General features: G+C 41.7%; 2 protein-coding genes across 5 annotated transcripts in view; one reads left to right on the top strand and one right to left on the bottom strand.

Annotated features, from left to right (window-relative positions):
- piezo1 (piezo type mechanosensitive ion channel component 1 (Er blood group)) overlaps positions 1-8,701 on the top strand; it is a 95,359-nt gene extending 86,658 nt beyond the window's left edge. For all 4 annotated transcript variants that reach the window (XM_085427221.1, XM_085427220.1, XM_085427219.1 and 1 more), the window contains exons 47-54: positions 471-659; positions 1,182-1,274; positions 1,626-1,795; positions 2,706-2,828; positions 2,935-3,014; positions 6,013-6,184; positions 7,233-7,374; positions 7,566-8,701. In XM_085427221.1, coding sequence (XP_085283347.1) covers positions 471-659; positions 1,182-1,274; positions 1,626-1,795; positions 2,706-2,828; positions 2,935-3,014; positions 6,013-6,184; positions 7,233-7,374; positions 7,566-7,694 — 1,098 coding nt within the window. In that variant the 3' untranslated portion in view covers positions 7,695-8,701. The remainder of the gene's footprint in view (positions 1-470; positions 660-1,181; positions 1,275-1,625; positions 1,796-2,705; positions 2,829-2,934; positions 3,015-6,012; positions 6,185-7,232; positions 7,375-7,565) is intronic.
- Positions 8,702-12,319: 3,618 nt separating this feature from the next.
- pcca (propionyl-CoA carboxylase subunit alpha) overlaps positions 12,320-17,669 on the bottom strand; it is a 37,724-nt gene continuing 32,374 nt past the window's right edge. Inside the window, exons 19-23 of the mRNA XM_085427211.1 lie at positions 14,725-14,823; positions 14,358-14,411; positions 14,058-14,198; positions 13,103-13,180; positions 12,320-12,630 (exon numbers count right to left, since the gene is read on the bottom strand). Coding sequence (XP_085283337.1) covers positions 12,562-12,630; positions 13,103-13,180; positions 14,058-14,198; positions 14,358-14,411; positions 14,725-14,823 — 441 coding nt within the window. The 3' untranslated portion in view covers positions 12,320-12,561. The remainder of the gene's footprint in view (positions 12,631-13,102; positions 13,181-14,057; positions 14,199-14,357; positions 14,412-14,724; positions 14,824-17,669) is intronic.

Genomic DNA, 17,669 nt, shown 5'->3' with positions numbered 1-17,669 from the left:
CTGTTTTTCTTTTCCTTCCTCTTTCTTTCTCCCTTTCCTATCCCTCACTCATGTCTGTCCCGTCTGTAACATCTGAAAATAAAATATAATAAAAACAAAGGTCGATCAAATGGACCAATACGGCAATGCCACGATGATCCATTTGGCAAAGTAAATCCATCGGGTCTCCTTGTTGGTCTTCAGACAACAATTCTGACGGCTAAAGAACCAAATGGGACAGGCGGGGAAAAAATGCTCACGAATGAGTCTTTTTTTATATTAAACATGATTTAGTGCTATTGTGTTTCAGAGTATTCTTATCTGAACCTGCTTGGCGTTTCCGAGTTTACTGGATGGCTCCTCATAAGCAGTTTTTTTGTCCTGTTTTCTAACTCGTGGTTAATGAGATCGGGAGGACAATAAGTTGTATTTTTAAGAAGTAAGTTAAGAAAATCTATTTTTTTTAGTAAAAACAATCTCTTTGCCCTCAGAAATACCCACAGCCTAAAGGGCAGAAGAAAAAGAAGATAGTGAAATATGGCATGGGTGGACTTATTATCTTCTTCTTGATCTGCATCATCTGGTTTCCCCTTCTCTTCATTTCATTGGTCCGATCTGTCGTGGGTGTGGTCAACCATCCCATTGACGTCACAGTAACTGTCAAGCTGGGTGGATATGAGGTAACACAATCTTCAAAGTTGTTTCTTGGGTATTGATAAAATTGCTCCAAATTAATGTTAATAAATGATTAATTTAATTTATTGTTTATCTGTCAAACACATACGCAGACAGTATACAGGGATGATTTCATACGTTTGCTTGGTCTTGTATTAACAGACAACAGAAAGCAGAACACTAAGAACATAAACTGCTATTTGGCACATTTTAAGACTGTGCTGATTGTGATGAGGGATTAACGTGGAGTTTGGAAGGTAGCCAACCCCGAATGAAACGCCTCTCTGGATATGGTTACAGGACAGGCAACCTCTAACCAGCCACAGTGGCTGATGGTTTTTCCTTCCCAGTGTCACAAAATGCTTGCTCCCACGGGGCTGTGTGGCTGCTGTAGGGTCCTTACCTTTTCATCCTCCTTCCCTTTTTAATATTGAGCGTGTTGACTGTTGTTGTGATTTGGTGCTATAGAAGTAAAATTCGACTCTGACTCCAAACTGGGATCAGCCGTGTTCTTCTTCTGTTTCCAGCCCCTGTTTACCATGAGTGTGCAGCAGCAGTACATCAAGCCCTTTTCAGAGGATGAATATGACCAACTCGCCAAAGACTTTGAAGACAATGCTGTGCGTATTGGTTTCCGTTTGGTTTACCTCAGTGTACTGCAGTGTTACAGTATCTGCATTTGTAGCTGTTCTGTGCTCACATCGATTTATCTCTGCTTGTTCTGTGACACTCAGTGTGCCTCTGTCCTGTTTCACTGTGTAATCACACACCTGTGTTGTGTTAAGAGCATGAATTGAAAATAATTTCACATCCAGCATGTAATAGCACTAAATACCGGGTAGACAGACCGTTTATACTCCGTCTGCTCCATCCCCGGCTCGCTGTGTACTCTGAAACTTTGATCATTTTCTCCCTGTTGTTTTTGTTTTGGTTGATTTGTCATTAAAACTTTCTTCTTCCTTTGCGTGTAGGTCGCCATGCAGTTCATCATTCTCTACAGTTATGAGGACATTGTGACAGCCATGATTGAGGGTAGTTCTGGATCTGTTTGGAGGATCAGTCCCCCGAGCAGGCAGGAAGTCATTAAAGAGTTACTCGGTCCTGTTGACCTCACACTTCGCCTGTCCTGGAATTTTCAGAGGTAAAACAATATCAAACAATATTCTTCATCTAAGCAACATTCGAGTACATGCTTGTTAGAGAGGTACAACAGTTATTGTCTACAGCAGGGGTCCCCAATCCCAGTCCACGAGGGCCGGTGTCCCTGCAGGTTTTAGATCTCACCCTGGGTCAACACACCTGAATCCCATGATTAGTTCATTACCAGCCTCTGGAGAACTGAAGACATGTTGAGAAGGTCATTTATCCATTTAAATCAGCTGTGATGGATCAAGGACACAACTACAACCTGCAGGGACACCGGCCCTCGTGGACTGGGATTGGGGACCCCTGGTCTACAGCCATCTCTAAAGAGTGAGGCTCATTTCCGCCGGCGGTGGTGGAGATTTTGTTGATAGAAAAACGCACACAAACACCATCAGTCGTGGATTGGCCTGCAGTGTGGGATCATCTCTGCACATCTGTGATAAGCTGTTGATTTCATATTTGATCTGCATTCCTGTTCTCACCTACAGTCCTGTAGTAACTGAAAGAACAACAGTGCGGACACAAGCAACAGATACAAGCTTTTCATAGAGGCTGACAGGGCTCAGTCATCAGTGTTACTGGTCCTCCTGTGAGGTGGTTCAGACATCTGACTAGGATGCCTCCTAGGTGAGGTGTTTAGGCCAAGATGTGTAATATCCACCCGATGGGTGGGTGAATCTGATCCTGACAAGTTTATCGTTGTCTGATAGACACTCACTTTTTCACACAAGATCTAGCTTTTTTAAACAAAGTAATTCATAAAGTAAATAATAAAAATGGGTTACAATGAAAGCATTCTATCAGATAGAGTGAAACACATGTTGTGAACATAAAGGCTCTCAGACTTTTTGAGCTCTGCTGACGTGTCACTGAGGCTGTAACTGTTCTGCTTTCCTTCCTCTCAGGGACCTGGGTAAGGGTGGAACAGTGGAACATGCCTTTGATAAGCATTCCATCGACCTGGAACCTGGGAACCCAGTCAGAGCAGACTTGGCTTCATTGCTGGTTGGCAACCGCACTGAGCCAGTGTAGGTTTTCTCTCTGGAGCGATGTTTATGTTAATAAAAGTGTTTACATTAATGAAAAACATGAATAGTGCTTCTTTTAACAGGCGCTGTCTTGTATTTCTTCCAGGCTTGTTCCCAGTATGTTTCCTAAGTACATCCGTGCCCCCAATGGAGCTGAGGCCAAGCCAGTCGGTCAGCTGCACGAAGGTTTACAGATTTTATATTATAATGATTACGTTAGTGAACAATTATTTATTTAGGAAAATTTCCACAAATTATTACTATATAGTACTAAGATATATGTATGATACAGCATAGTTTGAACAAGAAGCACAAAGTCACTCACCTAACAGGTAGAACAGAGAAGAATCCTTTAATTGTCCCACAAGGGGAAATTTGGTGGTGGGAGCTGCTGATACTGGCTGCCAGCTCGGAGCAGCACCGGAAGTAGATGCACTCAAATGGGATACTGAGTGCATGTAAGAAAAAATACCTAGTGTATATGAAACAGTTAAAGAAAGGAACGACCGGAGCTGAAAAAATCTATAAGATACATGAGAATAACTGACATGAATAATAAAAAAACTGCAAAACAGGTTACAACGTTAGATTTTTACGTTACAATAATAAGAAAAACGCACTGGAAGTATTAATATTATTGTCAATAAAATAAATTAAAAAACTCCCCAATAGCAAACACAATGATCAGTGACAGCTTATTGTGAAAGATTTGAATGGTTTTGTTCTTAATGTTCGTCCTGTCATGGCCAACAAACCTGCAGAAACTCTTTGTAACTAGTGTAGCAAACTCCATATTTATAAAGGCAACAGATGAAGATGAAATTACTGCTATAGTGACATCATTTAAGTTTAAGAGATCAATGGGTTATGATGGCTTTGATATGGATTTAGTCAAAGACATCACTGGACATAAGGTGAAAACATTTACCTGCACTGCAAACGGTTTATTCCCTGGAAAGGTTGTGCTGATATACAACGCTGGAGATGAACATCTGCACTCCTCTAAGATACTGGAACAAATAGTTTGCGTCACAAAAAACAATGTTTTGTATGCAACACTGTGGCTTTAGAACCAACATAACCACAACACATGATCTCAATATGTTTGTAGATACACTCCTGCCAAAAACAAAGAATATGCTGTGGGAGTGTTCTTACAGCTTAAAAAAGCATTTGATACAGTCGATCAAAAACCCGTACTTAACAAACTACACACATACGGGCGTGGAGGAGTCACATTAATGCACATTAATGACATCTCTCCAATTTCAAAGACATTGAAAGTAGTATTGCTTAGTGTGTTGTGGAAGCATCTGAATGAAGTAGAAAATGCAATAAGCTGAAGACCAGGTTTTAAACTATAACGCTATGAGATAATATAATAACAATGAATCTGAGTAAAACAAAATTCATAATATTTCGGGATCATACAGATTCTACTACTAGAAAACAATGAAAGACACCGTAGAAAATCTATAATCAAATCTCTTGGTCATGATGCATCACAAACTACTCCGGATGTCCCGCAGTGATCGTATTAAAGCCAAAACATCAAAGTCTCTTGCAAATTCTTTTTAAAGTCAAAGACTGCAAACATCATATATTCTATATTGTTCAATCATACCTGCTTGCATGACCTTCTGTGTGATATCTGGGGAAATGCTTATAAAACACAAATCCAGTATGCGCTCAACATGCATAAACCATCAAATACACTTTTTATTAAAAGAAATACTCCTAAACTTAAACACTCGGTCGACCTTGGAGCTGCACAAATAATGTACAAAGCAGCAAACAAGTATTTGCCCCACAACATGCAGGACGTCTAATGCCGACTCATCATGACCTGAGCCAGTGGTTAGCAGAGATGGGCAGTAACGCGTTACTATAATCCGATTACTTTTTTCAAGTAATGAGTAAAGTAAGGGATTACTATTGCAAAAACGGTAATTAGATTACCGTTACTTTCCCGTAGGAACGCTGCGTTACTGCGTTACTAAAACCATGATTTTTTGCGAGAATGTCTCATGACAGTGACGTAAGCGAGTGCGACGTTCGTGACAACAGCTGTGTGCAGATCAACAATGGATCATATATCGAGTGCAGAGAGAGTATGAGCGTGCAGCGTTTAAAGCGTGGAAGTACTGACCTTACTTTGAGTTTGATTCCATAAAAAGTGACAAAAACATTAGTGTCCGCTGTGCGTGGGAAGAAAACTTCTTTTTACAGCGAAAAAACCCCTAAACTTCCAACAAGCACCGAGTAGCTACGACGTAATGGGAAACTCACAGAGAAACTCGCGGATTCTTCCACTGACCGCGGCACACCTGCACCAGGGTAAACCTCCGCCTACCCCACTCCTGCTTTACAGGTGAAAATAGAGCAACAGGACCGCTGAGTCTTTGACTTTATTTATTTTCTGCTGTGTTTTACTTGCATCTATTTGAAAGACTGAGTGTAAACACAAAAAATATTTTATTTTATGTGCTGGAATGTGCAGAAAATAGGTTTAAATGTTAAACAAATTTCTTCCAGTCAGTGAATGTTGCAGATAATTTAATGTTTGCTTGATGCATAAAGTTAAAAGATTAAAACTAATAAAACAAGTTTTAAAAAGATACTTTTCCATCTGATCACATTTTGTATGATGGATTATGCAGAAAAAGTAGAATTGGGCTGAAAGATCTATCGCTTTATCACCTCTTCAGGTTGTAAATCGTGTTTTTAAAAAGTAACTAAGTAATTAATTACTTTTGAAAATAAGTAATCAGTAAAGTAACGGGATTACCTTTTTGGGTAAGTAATCAGTAATTAGTTTTGATTACTTTTTTCAAGTAACTTGACCAACACTGGTGGTTAGTAAGGACTAATGTAAAATATCACAGCATTACAGTCACAGGAGTGAGTATGTGGAACAAAGATCCTTTGATAAATCATCACAACAGTTCAGTAAAAAACTGCAAATCCCTCACAGAGTTGTAGCAAATCTACATCTGTGGGTCACAGGCTTTCCATCCATGCTCCAACTCAAAATCCCCAAATTTGGAGTATTTGGAGTATTTGGAGTATTTGGAGTATACCTCAAACACTAGGCAAAATAAAACAGTCACAGGCTCGATGTCAGCATCCAGATATTTTACTCCTTAACATATGTGATATTGAGAAACAGATTGTTGTCTTATAGGTAATGAAGCTGGATACATGGATATAACCCTGTCACTAAATAGCAGTGGGAACCAGGAGTGGTGGGACATTGCTATTGCGAACTGTGACTCCTCACAGTGTGGTGTACTACCCATGGTCATATTCAGTGACAAAGTCAGTCCTCCCAGCCTGGGCTTTCTGGCAGGATACGGGTAAGAAACACAACTACGAATGTAGGAGTTCTGGGCATCAGTCAGCAAAAACATTCATGCAACTGAAACAGTTCAGTTCAATTTTTTTATAGCACTAAATCACAACAATGATTGCCTGTTTATATTGTAAGGTAAACCTTACAATAATACAAAGGAAACAGAGCAAACCCAACAATCATATGAACCCCCAATGAGCAAGCACCTTGGCAACAGTGGGAAGCAAAAACTCCCTTTTAACAGGAAGAAACCTCCAGCAGGAACAGGCTTTAAATGCTTTATGTAAGCCTGCAGTGTGAAGTGCTCTAACGAGGTGCTACTGTGTGTTGCCTCACAGCGAGCAGGCTCATCGCTGTGCAGCCTTTGTATGTTCTCCTAATGCTTGTGGGGGTTCCTTGGGGTTCTCTAGCTTTCACAATCCAAAGACATGCACGTGAGGTTAATTAGTGTTTCATAACTGTATGCGGGCAGACAAAGTCCTTAAAGATGTGACGAAAACAGCACTGTGTGAATGAATGTTTAAAGGTGTAATCTGAGTTGTCATTAAGACCAAATAATCTCGATATAACTGTGAGTCTCTTTCTGTTTACTCGCAGTGCTGCTTTACAAAAAAGGTGCTTGATCTCTATAGAGCTGTTAAGACGTTATAATTGCATTCAGGAAACTAAAATGCTGTTATAAGTTAAAGTTTGGTTTCTTTTACTAGCTGACTTCAGTGTAAACATGTAATAAAAATAAATACATTAAAAAAATTCCCCTCGCGCCCCTGCGGGTGGTTTATCCTTCAAGCTCGGGTCCTCTACCAGAGGCCTGGGAGCTTGAGGGTCCTGCGCAGTATCTTAGCTGTTCCCAGGACTGCGCTCTTCTGGACAGAGATCTCCGATGTTGTTCCCGGGATCTGCTGGAGCCACTCGCCTAGCTTGGAGGTCACTGCACCTAGTGCTCCGATTACCACGGGGACCACTGAATGAATGAATATAGATAGATAGATAGATAGATAGATAGATATAAATAAAATATAATGTAATGTAATTTTCCCCCTTCTTTTCAGTATCATGGGGCTGTATGTGTCTGTGGTCTTAGTCATTGGGAAGTTTGTCCGTGGCTTCTTCAGTGAGATCTCCCACTCCATCATGTTTGAGGAGCTGCCCTGTGTGGACCGCATTCTCAAGCTCTGCACTGATATCTTCTTGGTAAGTGTGCGCTGCATGTATAATAACACACATGCATTTAATGTAGACTCACCAATAACAGAGAATAATTAAAGTTAGTATTTCCAAATTGCTAAACGCACACATACACATTGAAACTACAAAAACACACAGTCGTGTCTGGAGCTGCGATTCTTTAAAATCCATGTCGACTAAACGTCTGTGTGTTTCAGGTGCGTGAGACAGGGGAACTGGAGTTAGAAGAGGAACTTTACTCCAAACTGATCTTTCTCTATCGATCTCCTGAGACTATGATCAAATGGACTCGGGACATTATCAGTCAACACCGAGACGGGCAATGATTGACTGCCTGAGAAATCATGTTTCCCTGGGATAAACTACAGTAAAGCACAAATGCAAAGATCTCCAGGAGACAATGCACGGAAGGGGATTGTTGAGAACACTCCACACTTACCAAGTGGACACCAGCAGACACACAGACCCTAACCCTCCTCTGTGGGACACATGCTGTGGCATATTTGCAGCTCTCTGACAACTTCAGTATACTCAGTACAGAGTGGACAGGAATGAGAGTGGAACTGCAGTTCATATCTGTTGTGCAAAGCTGGACATCATTTCCCTGGAAGGCAAAATCTGTCATATCATGTTGTGTGCATATGTGTGTGTGCACGTTACACTGTAGGTGGAGTCATTTTGCAGACAAAAACCGATGATAAGAAGAAGCAGCTGAAGTCTCTATGCTACATCAAAATATGCAAACTATAAATTAGAAGTATGTCAGCTGGTCACTATTTTAAGTTAACTAGCTCTTTTTCATTAAATTACCATCATTTACAAAAATGCAAACAGCTTAAAAGGGTTGGAACAAATACACTACAAGACTGCAAATCCTGAACGATTCATTCGATGAACTGACTGATAAGTTGGACTCATCAGGCCACACCCCCCTGTCCTCATCAGCTCTGGGATTCTGTAACTGATGTTTTTATGTGTACGACCATGCTGTGCATGACGCTGACAAACAGTCTGCCAAATATGAAGTCAGTTCATGTGAACCCCCTGGAATTAACTTGGTGCCAGAATGTCTGTGCAACTAAGCACTAGTACAACACCTGTTTATACATTATGGTGAAATATACATCATAAAACACTAAATTTCCAGGTTAAAAAACTGTCACTATTTATTCTGTTCATGCAAACATTGTTGCCATAGATATCAAACCCATTGTGACAGGTTTTTGCTGTTCCACGCTGTCTTTACAAAACAACCATTTCTTTACTTTCAGGTGGAGAGCGCATATGTTTTCTCTTTGTTTTTAGATATTAAAAGTACCTGTTTCTACAAAAATAGAGTTCTTGGTTTTTACGACCTGGGAAATGGGCTGAATCTGCGATGGTGTCATTTAAACAGAAAGTTACTTTTCATCGTTGAAGAAGGAACATGGATGCTAATATGGATGTTCTATTTTGGGGGGGTTAAAACTTAAGAGCAGTTCAGTCTGAACTCCAGCATGTTTGTTATCATAAGTTGTCAGAGATTACTCTTGAGATAAGAAAGATATTGTAAATTCAAGCGTCTTATAGTAGCTGACGACTGAAAGGTTCAGAACATAGGAAGAAGTCCTCCTGTGTGTTCTAAGTGGCCTAAACGATGTCAGGTGAGTTTTCCAATTCTAACGTTCCACCAACATTCTACGATACACCATTTTATTAAATAAATATTTAATATTTATTCAAGAAACACCAAAAACCCCATGCACAAAGATTCCCTTTGCCTCTCCCGGAACTTTTAAATGGTGTTTGGACCCCGGGAAACATTTGCCCCAACATCCTGGAGAGGACACAGGAAAGACAGGTGAGTAATCTCATCTCAGCAGCTACTTCTTTGCAGTGCGTTAGACTTTGCACGCACATTTGCATTAGTTCTCCTTCATAGTAGGCCTTATTTGCTCCCAGTAACAATCCTTTCCTCCTCACAGACAACCACCACATTTCTTGATGAGGAGCAGCCGTGCAGGAGCCGGAACAAAAGGCTACCTGCTAATCATTAAAATACTCAATAAATATTCAATAAATAATTAAACCTCTTGTGTGCAAATGTTACTGATGTGCAAACCTATGTTTAAATCTAAATAAAGTGCTGTACAAATTATAATACAAATAATGATATTAAGGGAGTCCTCTTCCTTACATGCCTACATGGGTTCACTCAGTCTAAAATCATGCATGTTAGGTTAACTGACCATTCTGAAATGTCCAGATGTGTGAATGTGAAATATTATTTGTGTCCCTTTATGGGAAGCAGATGCCAGTAAATTTTATTTACTGAAACACAATTGCTGGCTCTGGTTCTGGGCAAAACATTAGGCGTTAGCAAGGTTTGTCCCCATAAAACACTGCAGAGCTGTTAGAGCAGGGGTGTCAAACTCAAATACACAGTGGGCCAAAATTCAAAACTGGAACAAAGTCGCGGGCTGACGTTAATATTTATTGAAAAAAAAAATCTTCCTCCAGATATAAGAATGAATCTCTTCTTATGGACACGTTTTTCTGAAAAACTGAATATGGAACAAGCCAAGCTTAATACTAAACAATATATATATTAGCTGTATAATACCAGCAGGCCAGCTCTAATAGTAATTTGGTATGGCTTTGCGGGCCAAATTTGGCCCGCGGGCCAGAGTTTGACACCTATGTGTTAGAGGCTGTGACCTGTTGGACCTTATTATAACAATATAGCACAGGCATAAGGAGAACACGTAAACATGACAAAGAAACGGCCAAGCCGGCCAGGAAATTAGACCTTCTTGCTGCAAGGGGACAATGCTGATTTTCAACATGGCTGCCCAGCGACCCTCTTTGTTCTGCTTCCCCAAGAACAACTTCAGGTGCCAAGGCAGCGTCGAGAGCGGATCCAGTGATTGTTTCAAATAACCGGACTTGTGATGTTTTACTGTAGTGAAAAAGTGAAAGATGGGTGTGGGTACATTACCGTTTAGTTTGTGGGTTACAGCAGAAAATGATCCATTTCATGTTCCCACGTGGTTCTGGACAAAGACATTTTCCCCAATAAGAGGATAATCACGCGTCTAACCTCGACTCATAGAAACTTTAATGGTCAATATTCTCAACAAGGAAACGGCTCTGTGTTTGTTTCCAGACGTCCGCAACCGTTTACTCTGATTGTTGCACATTGCCAAAGGTTATGTCTGCTGGAAACAGAAACACAGCTTTCTGAGTACATCACTCAAAACAATTGTCTACTTTGTCCCCCCTCTTAACCTTAAGAGTACTTTAATGTACTCACTATGTACTATGTACTCAGAAAGCTGTGAATGGTAGTCCATTGTTAGTCAGTGGAGCTGCAGTCATTGTGCAAATGTGCTGTTTATAAGGTTGGAAACCTGCAGTCAGCTGAGACTGAAGAAGTCTCCTGGATGAGCGACGAAACGTTTCTCCCACTGAAAACGACATCCTTCACATCTTGGTTTGCATAGAGGCCTTTAGAGGCCACCGGCCTTTAAGGTTCCTCACTTTTGCCACAGGTTTCAGAGCTTTTTGTTGTATTTACTTACCTGAACATGTTCAGACACTACAAACAACTTTAGACCTCCCTGAGACCATGAGTGATGAAAATTCAGAGGTTGTTAACCTTGAAATGAGAGAAACAAGGTTTCTGTTCGTTACCAGAGCAACAGACTTCTGATGTTACCTTTTATTTCGTTACATTAAAAGCAAACAAAGATAATGCAGTTTGATAAACAACATTTTCTACACTAAGATGATTAACAGTTATTAGCTGGAACCCTAGCATGACTCAGCATACTCTGCAGTGTCTCCTTAAAAAAAAGGAAACACACATAGTAGAAAAACACAATTTAGATGAGTATCTAAAAGTGATTCACAAAGAGCTATTAACCTTGTTTTTGGAAAGGCAGGGTATTGTTATATCTTTGGACACAAACCAAAGGTCATCAACTACAATTATTGCACTCAGAAATGTTTAGATCTACAACATAAAAATTGTTTGAGATGTATGTTTCTCTTCCACCATCACCGAGTGATCTTACACGAATGTTTCATAGAAGTAATCCGTCACCCCCTACAAGGAATGCAGGAATTTGAAGAGTTTCAGTCAGGTTTCAGAGCTCATCACAGCACAGAAACAGCTTTAGTGAAGGTTACAAATGATCTTCTTATGGCCTCTGACAGTGGACTCATCTCTGTGCTTGTCCTGCTAGACCTCAGTGCAGCGTTCGATACTGTCGACCATAATATCCTATTAGAGCGATTAGAACATGCTGTAGGTATTACAGGTACTGCGCTGCAGTGGTTTGTATCATATCTATCTAATAGACTCCAGTTTGTGCATGTAAATGGAGAGTCCTCTTCACACACTGAGGTTAATTATGGAGTTCCACAGGGTTCAGTGCTAGGACCAATTCTGTTTACATTATACATGCTTCCTAGCTTGCTAGCATGCTTTCCAGGCTGGACTACTGTCACTTTTATCTTAAAGAGCTCATCGTACTGTGTCATTGCATACAGATGCAGGCTTCTCTGTGGGTCCTGGGGTATTTAATTAGAATGGGAAACAACCCTTAGCTTAGGTTCCAGGTTCCTCTTCTATTGAATCAAATCCCAGTTTGTGTTTCTATTTCACTTACTGTGTACTGTATACACCACTCTGTTAATTATTAATCTTTGCCTCTCTTCCACAGCGTGTCGTTGTCCTGCTCACACCCAACCAATCATGGCAGATGGCCCCGCCCCACCCTGAGCTTGGCTCTGCCAAAGGTTTCTTCCTGTTAAAAGGGAGTTTCTCCTTTCCACCGTCGCCAAAGTGCTTGCTCAAAGTGGAAAATGTGATTGTTGGGTTTTCTCTGTATTATTCTTGGGTCTTTACCTTACAATATAAAGTGCCTTGAGGCAACTGTTGTGTGTGAAGAAAAACAAAAACTGAAAGTTATTTTATTTGGAAAAGTTTGTTTATTTTTCTCAGTCAGTTCATCCAAATTTCAATGTTTGGCCTACCAACAACAATATCTATTAAGCAGTAAAACCTAAGTACAACAGAGTAATTGGAACAGTCAGCTGAATCAAAGACACAAGACAACTGTGTGAGCACCCACACCAACATTGTGACACAGTTCAACTCCATCTGTCCCAGTTCACACAAGTCACATGTCAAAGGGAACAGATCATGTTTTATTCCAGCTCCACAAGCAGGTCTCCTTCCCCCACAGTCTCGCCCGGCTTACAGTGGACACTCTTAACCTGTAAGGACACACGTGCAGTTAAACACAAACTTTAAATAATGCATTTACAGTTTTACAAACACACCACTTAAACTCTATGCTCTGGATTGCGGATGTCACACTCCAGTCTTTCAGGGCCGATGTCTGTCTGGACTAGAACTTGACTGAGGTGGCAGTTCAGCCATTTGATTCATGTTACAGCAGCTCATGAGTGCAATAAACAAACTTTTAGAAGTACATTTTTCTAAAAACATTTACTTATATATATATATTTAAATTTACTTGAGTAGGGTTAGGGGTTGCCTCCTCAGCATGCAGTCAGGTCACTGTAGAGTCTTGCTAATCACATATTAATTTTATTTAGGTGTGTTGCAGCAGGAACCATGGAGAAGTTTGAAGAAACCAGCGTTTGAGGACCGGAGTTTGACCCCCCGACCTAGATAATACTACTGAAATCTAGTGATGGGAGTAACTGTCACATTTCCTGTTACCTTTGCTTGCTTGACAGCAGTCAAACTGTTCTGCATCTTCATGGCTTCAATTACACAAATCTCCTGACCTTCTGCAACCTAAAAAAAACAGAGTGTGTAAAAGCAATGGCTTAACTGTAAATGTAAATGTTTAAGAAGGGATGACTAAAAGCTACTCCTGCTGCCTTCCGTGCACCATTTGTCAACATGAGCATATTCAAGAGATTTATTTGAAGCTCAGGCTGCCATCTACGAGGAGCGACAGCCCTGTTGAACAGAGACTGGCAGCACGTAGACTCCAAATGTTTCTTGTGACAAACTGATGGCATTTTGTTAACTGCAAAAATAATGGTTTTCCTTTCTTTTCACTGATAGGCTCAATCTCCTGGCTCACCTGGTCTTATAGTGTTTTTCTACTTTACCTGAGCAGTCAAAGCTCTTTATACAACATGCCTCATTCACCCATTCATACACAGGGTGCTTGACCTCATTTAAGCATTACGCTGGTAGTGAAAGATGGGCAGCATCGCCAGTTTCTGAGGAATATGAATAATGTTAACATGGACAATTATGAGAACCTGACAGAGTAATGTGAGTGAACTGAAGATAAAAACATGGATTAAACAGATAAAACAGTCTAGTTTTGGAGTAAAACTGTTTGGTGTGATTGCAGAGGGAGAAAAAAACCCCATACATTTAAAATAACGCCCAACAACATTCAGTGACTCTAATCTATGAATATATAAGAACATGAAATGTCAAAATACACTCACAGGCTGCAGCATGCATTCAAAAACTCACCAACTTAAACTTTGATTCTATGCTTAAGAATTAAAATAATGTTGAATCTTAATCATTTCTGCACATCTGCACAGTCTTACCAGCAACATGTCAACTACAACAGGCTTTTCCCCATTATGAACTATGAACTCATTAAACAGCATTTAAACGATGTGTACATATTGGAATGTGTTACCGTATCTCCAGGTTTGACAGATACAGCCACAACTGTTCCCGGCATCGGTGAACGCAGGATGCTGCTCGTGTCCTCTGAAGCTTTTTCTGGCATGTAGGAGTTCAACTCTGCAGCCAGCTTGGACAGAACTCGAACCTTAAACTATATATATTTACAAGAAAAAGAAACGTATGGGGAACAGTGGGATGTTTGGCACTGCAATATATCAATAACATGGAAAGTTCTTCTGATCATACATACATACATACATACATACATACATACAGCCACTAGCCTACATTTTGAATTATTCAGTCTTACCAAGGTGCCCAGGTACTGTAGGACAATCCCTCCTGCAGCATCTCTGGAAAGGCACTATAAAAAAGAGAGAATACGTTATCTGTATTACAGCTGACATCTTTCATTATTTTATTGTTACTGGTGAGTTTAGCACATTTCTGTTCTAAATTTGTTCTGCCAAGACGCCGGTGTCCCCAGTTTAAAAACTATTTAAAAAAACTTGCTGCGTCTTCAGAGGGTCAGGCAGGAATGAGGCATGAAGTAACTGAGTGCACTGATAAAAGCTGCACCACATGGACAGACATTTTGGTTTTTACCACTTTTCCACCATATCACCATGGCTCCAATCCGTTTGAGGTCTCTTTACCAACACTTAGCTGTGTGTTACCTGTAGCATTCTGTGTGTGCCGTTGACTGTGAGTGGCAGCAATGGGGAGGCCAGATTCAACGCTCCCCAAACTTCCACCTTCGCTCCATCTATCTCCACCTGCAGACACAGTTAACACAGTCTAACTGGAGAGCCACTCTTTCACATCACACAATGCTCACACTGTTGTTTTATTATCTGAATGAATCGGGACTTCTGATGATCACCAATAGCTTTCCAATCAAGACAAATTCTGGCTTGAATTCCTATTAACTAATCTTTAAATTCATATTAAACTTAATCTGCAGTCAAATACACTCACCTGCCATTTTATTAGATACACCCTTTCCCCTGCTTGCCACCCCATGGCTCCGTTTCTATGTAAAAGGTCAAGTAACTGAATTTAAAGTAGTGATTATTTTCGACCTGCTGTGTGAACGTACTGCTTCTTATTTAGCTCGTTTCTACTCGTTGTAACTTGCCTCGTTCACCCATTTACTCCCATTTGCAAAAGCACTTTTTTCTATGCTCTGTTTCTGTCTCCTGACACAGTGTAGATAAACTTTGCTGCCACAGAGGTCAGTTATCATGTTACCAGTATTACTTCCTCACTGCATACTGGATACTCTGAAAAAGAGCAGAAGTTTGACTCCTTGATATAATTTTTAAATGTGCATTAAAAGCAGATATTTTGTAAGGTGGAGTGGAAAGCCAGGAAAAATAGTTTGTTTTTTAAATCTAGATGAACAAACAAACCCAACCCTAAACTGGGACATCTCACCTCATCACTAAGAGGACAACCCCAGCTCTGTAGCCAAGCTGAGTTAGAGGTCTGCTAAGCCGAGGACTTTAACTAGCGATAACATTTAATCAGACCCACCGTGGAATTCCCAGTGTGGACTGATGAGACTGACACCATCTCTAGTCTTGATATTGTAGAATGTTTAGCTGATTTAGAGTTTAGAAATGTGTTATCATAGAATGTAGAACTATTGTAGAGACACTGACACTGCCCTTAATATAATAAAGGGCTCATTGTGTTGTGAACTTAGGAGTAGATTGTAGGAGACCCCTTCCCCACTGAGTGGAAATTCCCCAGAGGATGTTTGGGTGGGGGTCTCAACATTTGTAACTGGATAACTGTGGTCTGGAAGGGAGATGGGTTTTTATGACCTCTAGGGAGTCACCTACCCCCACAGTGTTTTAACTGTCACGCACACACATCCACACGCACACTCACTCATGTGCACTCACATATAAACACAGGTATGCGCACACAGTCACACACGAGCACTCATATAGGCACGCGGGAACGCGCACATGTAGGCATTCACAGGCTCGCACACACACACACACACACACACACACACACGAAAGTATGTAAACATAGTACTTAGTTTTATGGCACCTTGTAGAGGGTTTAGAAGGGGGGTCACTGATACAAAACTGCATGTAACAGACAAAGGAGTTGAGATCTGCAGAGGAGTTCCGGGGTCCTGTACATCTCCCTTCTAGAAGGTGTAATCAATAGGTGTGATCAATGAGTGTGGATTAATAAAAGTGTTGGGAATTGACTACTGAGTCGCCGGTGTTCTTTCTGGAGGCCTGAGCAATCTACGAACCGGGCGAAACTGTGAAAAGGTCACAATATTAAGCTTTAAACGTTCCTTTTTCCTCCTTGAATCGCTACCTTATCGTGATGAAGGGGTTTGTGTGTCCCAGGGATCCCAGGGGCTATGTTGTCTGGGGGCTTTTGCCCCCTGGTAGGGTCTCCCATGGCAAATTGGTCCTGGGTGAGGGACCAGACAAAGAGCGATTCAGAAGACCCTTATGAAGAGAACATCGAGGGAACAGTTTACCCTGCCCAGGATAGGGTTACCGGGGCCCCGCCCTGGAGACAGTCGGAGGGTGCCCGAGGGCGAGCATCTGGTGGCCGGGCCTTAGTCCATGGGGCCCGGCCGGGCACAGCCCGAAGAGGAGACATGGGCCCATCCTCTCACAGGCCCACCACCCGCAGGAGGCGCCATAGAGGTCGGGTGCATTGTGTGCCGGGTGGCGGCCAGGAGCGGAGGCCCTGGCGGACTGACCCCCGGCTGCCAAGACTGGCAATAGGGACATGGAATGTCACCTCTCTGGTGGGGAAGGAGCCTGAGTTCGTGCGTGAGGTTGAGAGGTACCGGCTAGATATAGTCGGGCTCACCTCTACGCATGGCTTGGGCTCTGGAACCAGTCTCCTGGAGAGGGGCTGGACTCTGTCTCAGTCTGGAGTTGCCCCTGGTGAGAGGCGGCGGGCTGAAAGTTGGAACACATCGCGGAACGGATCACTGCAGTTGTGAGGTCTCAGAATCAAAAGAATGACAACACCATGGAACAGAAGTTTGATACCATCATGGGGAGGCTCGCGGCTCTCCAACGGGAGATTGCGAGACCAGTGTCAGAGTGTTAAAGAGCAGTTTGAAATTCTCCTGGGCTGCTTGCATGAAAAATCAACAAAATCAACATCGTAATGCGGACACCACCACGGCGCCAGCTGCAGGCCCAAGGCTGGAGCCGAACAATCACTCCCTGAAAACGACTGTGTGATGACTATTCTTCCCATCCCATGCAAGGCCACCTGGATTGGCTGGAGGACTGTTTACTTAGCCTGATAGGGCGAAGGACACTGTCTCAGCTGAACTATGGACACGCACACACACACACTTACACTGATAATCACTCACTCATCCCCCCTCCCCTTCTAACGCCTTCGATGCTTACCTCCCCCATGATGTGGACATCGGGTCAGCTGGCGGTGCAGTCGAAAGATTGCAGCAGTCCCAGATCAGATGTGCACACTGTGTTTATTGTGTTATGATATCCCCTACCCAACCCTGTGGCTTGTCATGTCTTTCACAATGTTGTGCTGTGGCCATTCATGTGCTTTTTTTGTGCAGAGGAGTTTTTTTGTTTCCTGTTCTCGTGCTGTC

The sequence above is a fragment of the Rhamphochromis longiceps genome, linkage group LG13 (assembly GCF_057381845.1).
Source record: "Rhamphochromis longiceps isolate RC_006_pf linkage group LG13, R_longiceps_female_GT1.1, whole genome shotgun sequence".
In the NCBI taxonomy this organism is placed as follows: domain Eukaryota; kingdom Metazoa; phylum Chordata; class Actinopteri; order Cichliformes; family Cichlidae; genus Rhamphochromis; species Rhamphochromis longiceps.
The sequence above is the reverse complement of the archived record's forward strand: the minus strand, read 5'-3'. Positions and strand labels throughout refer to the sequence as shown.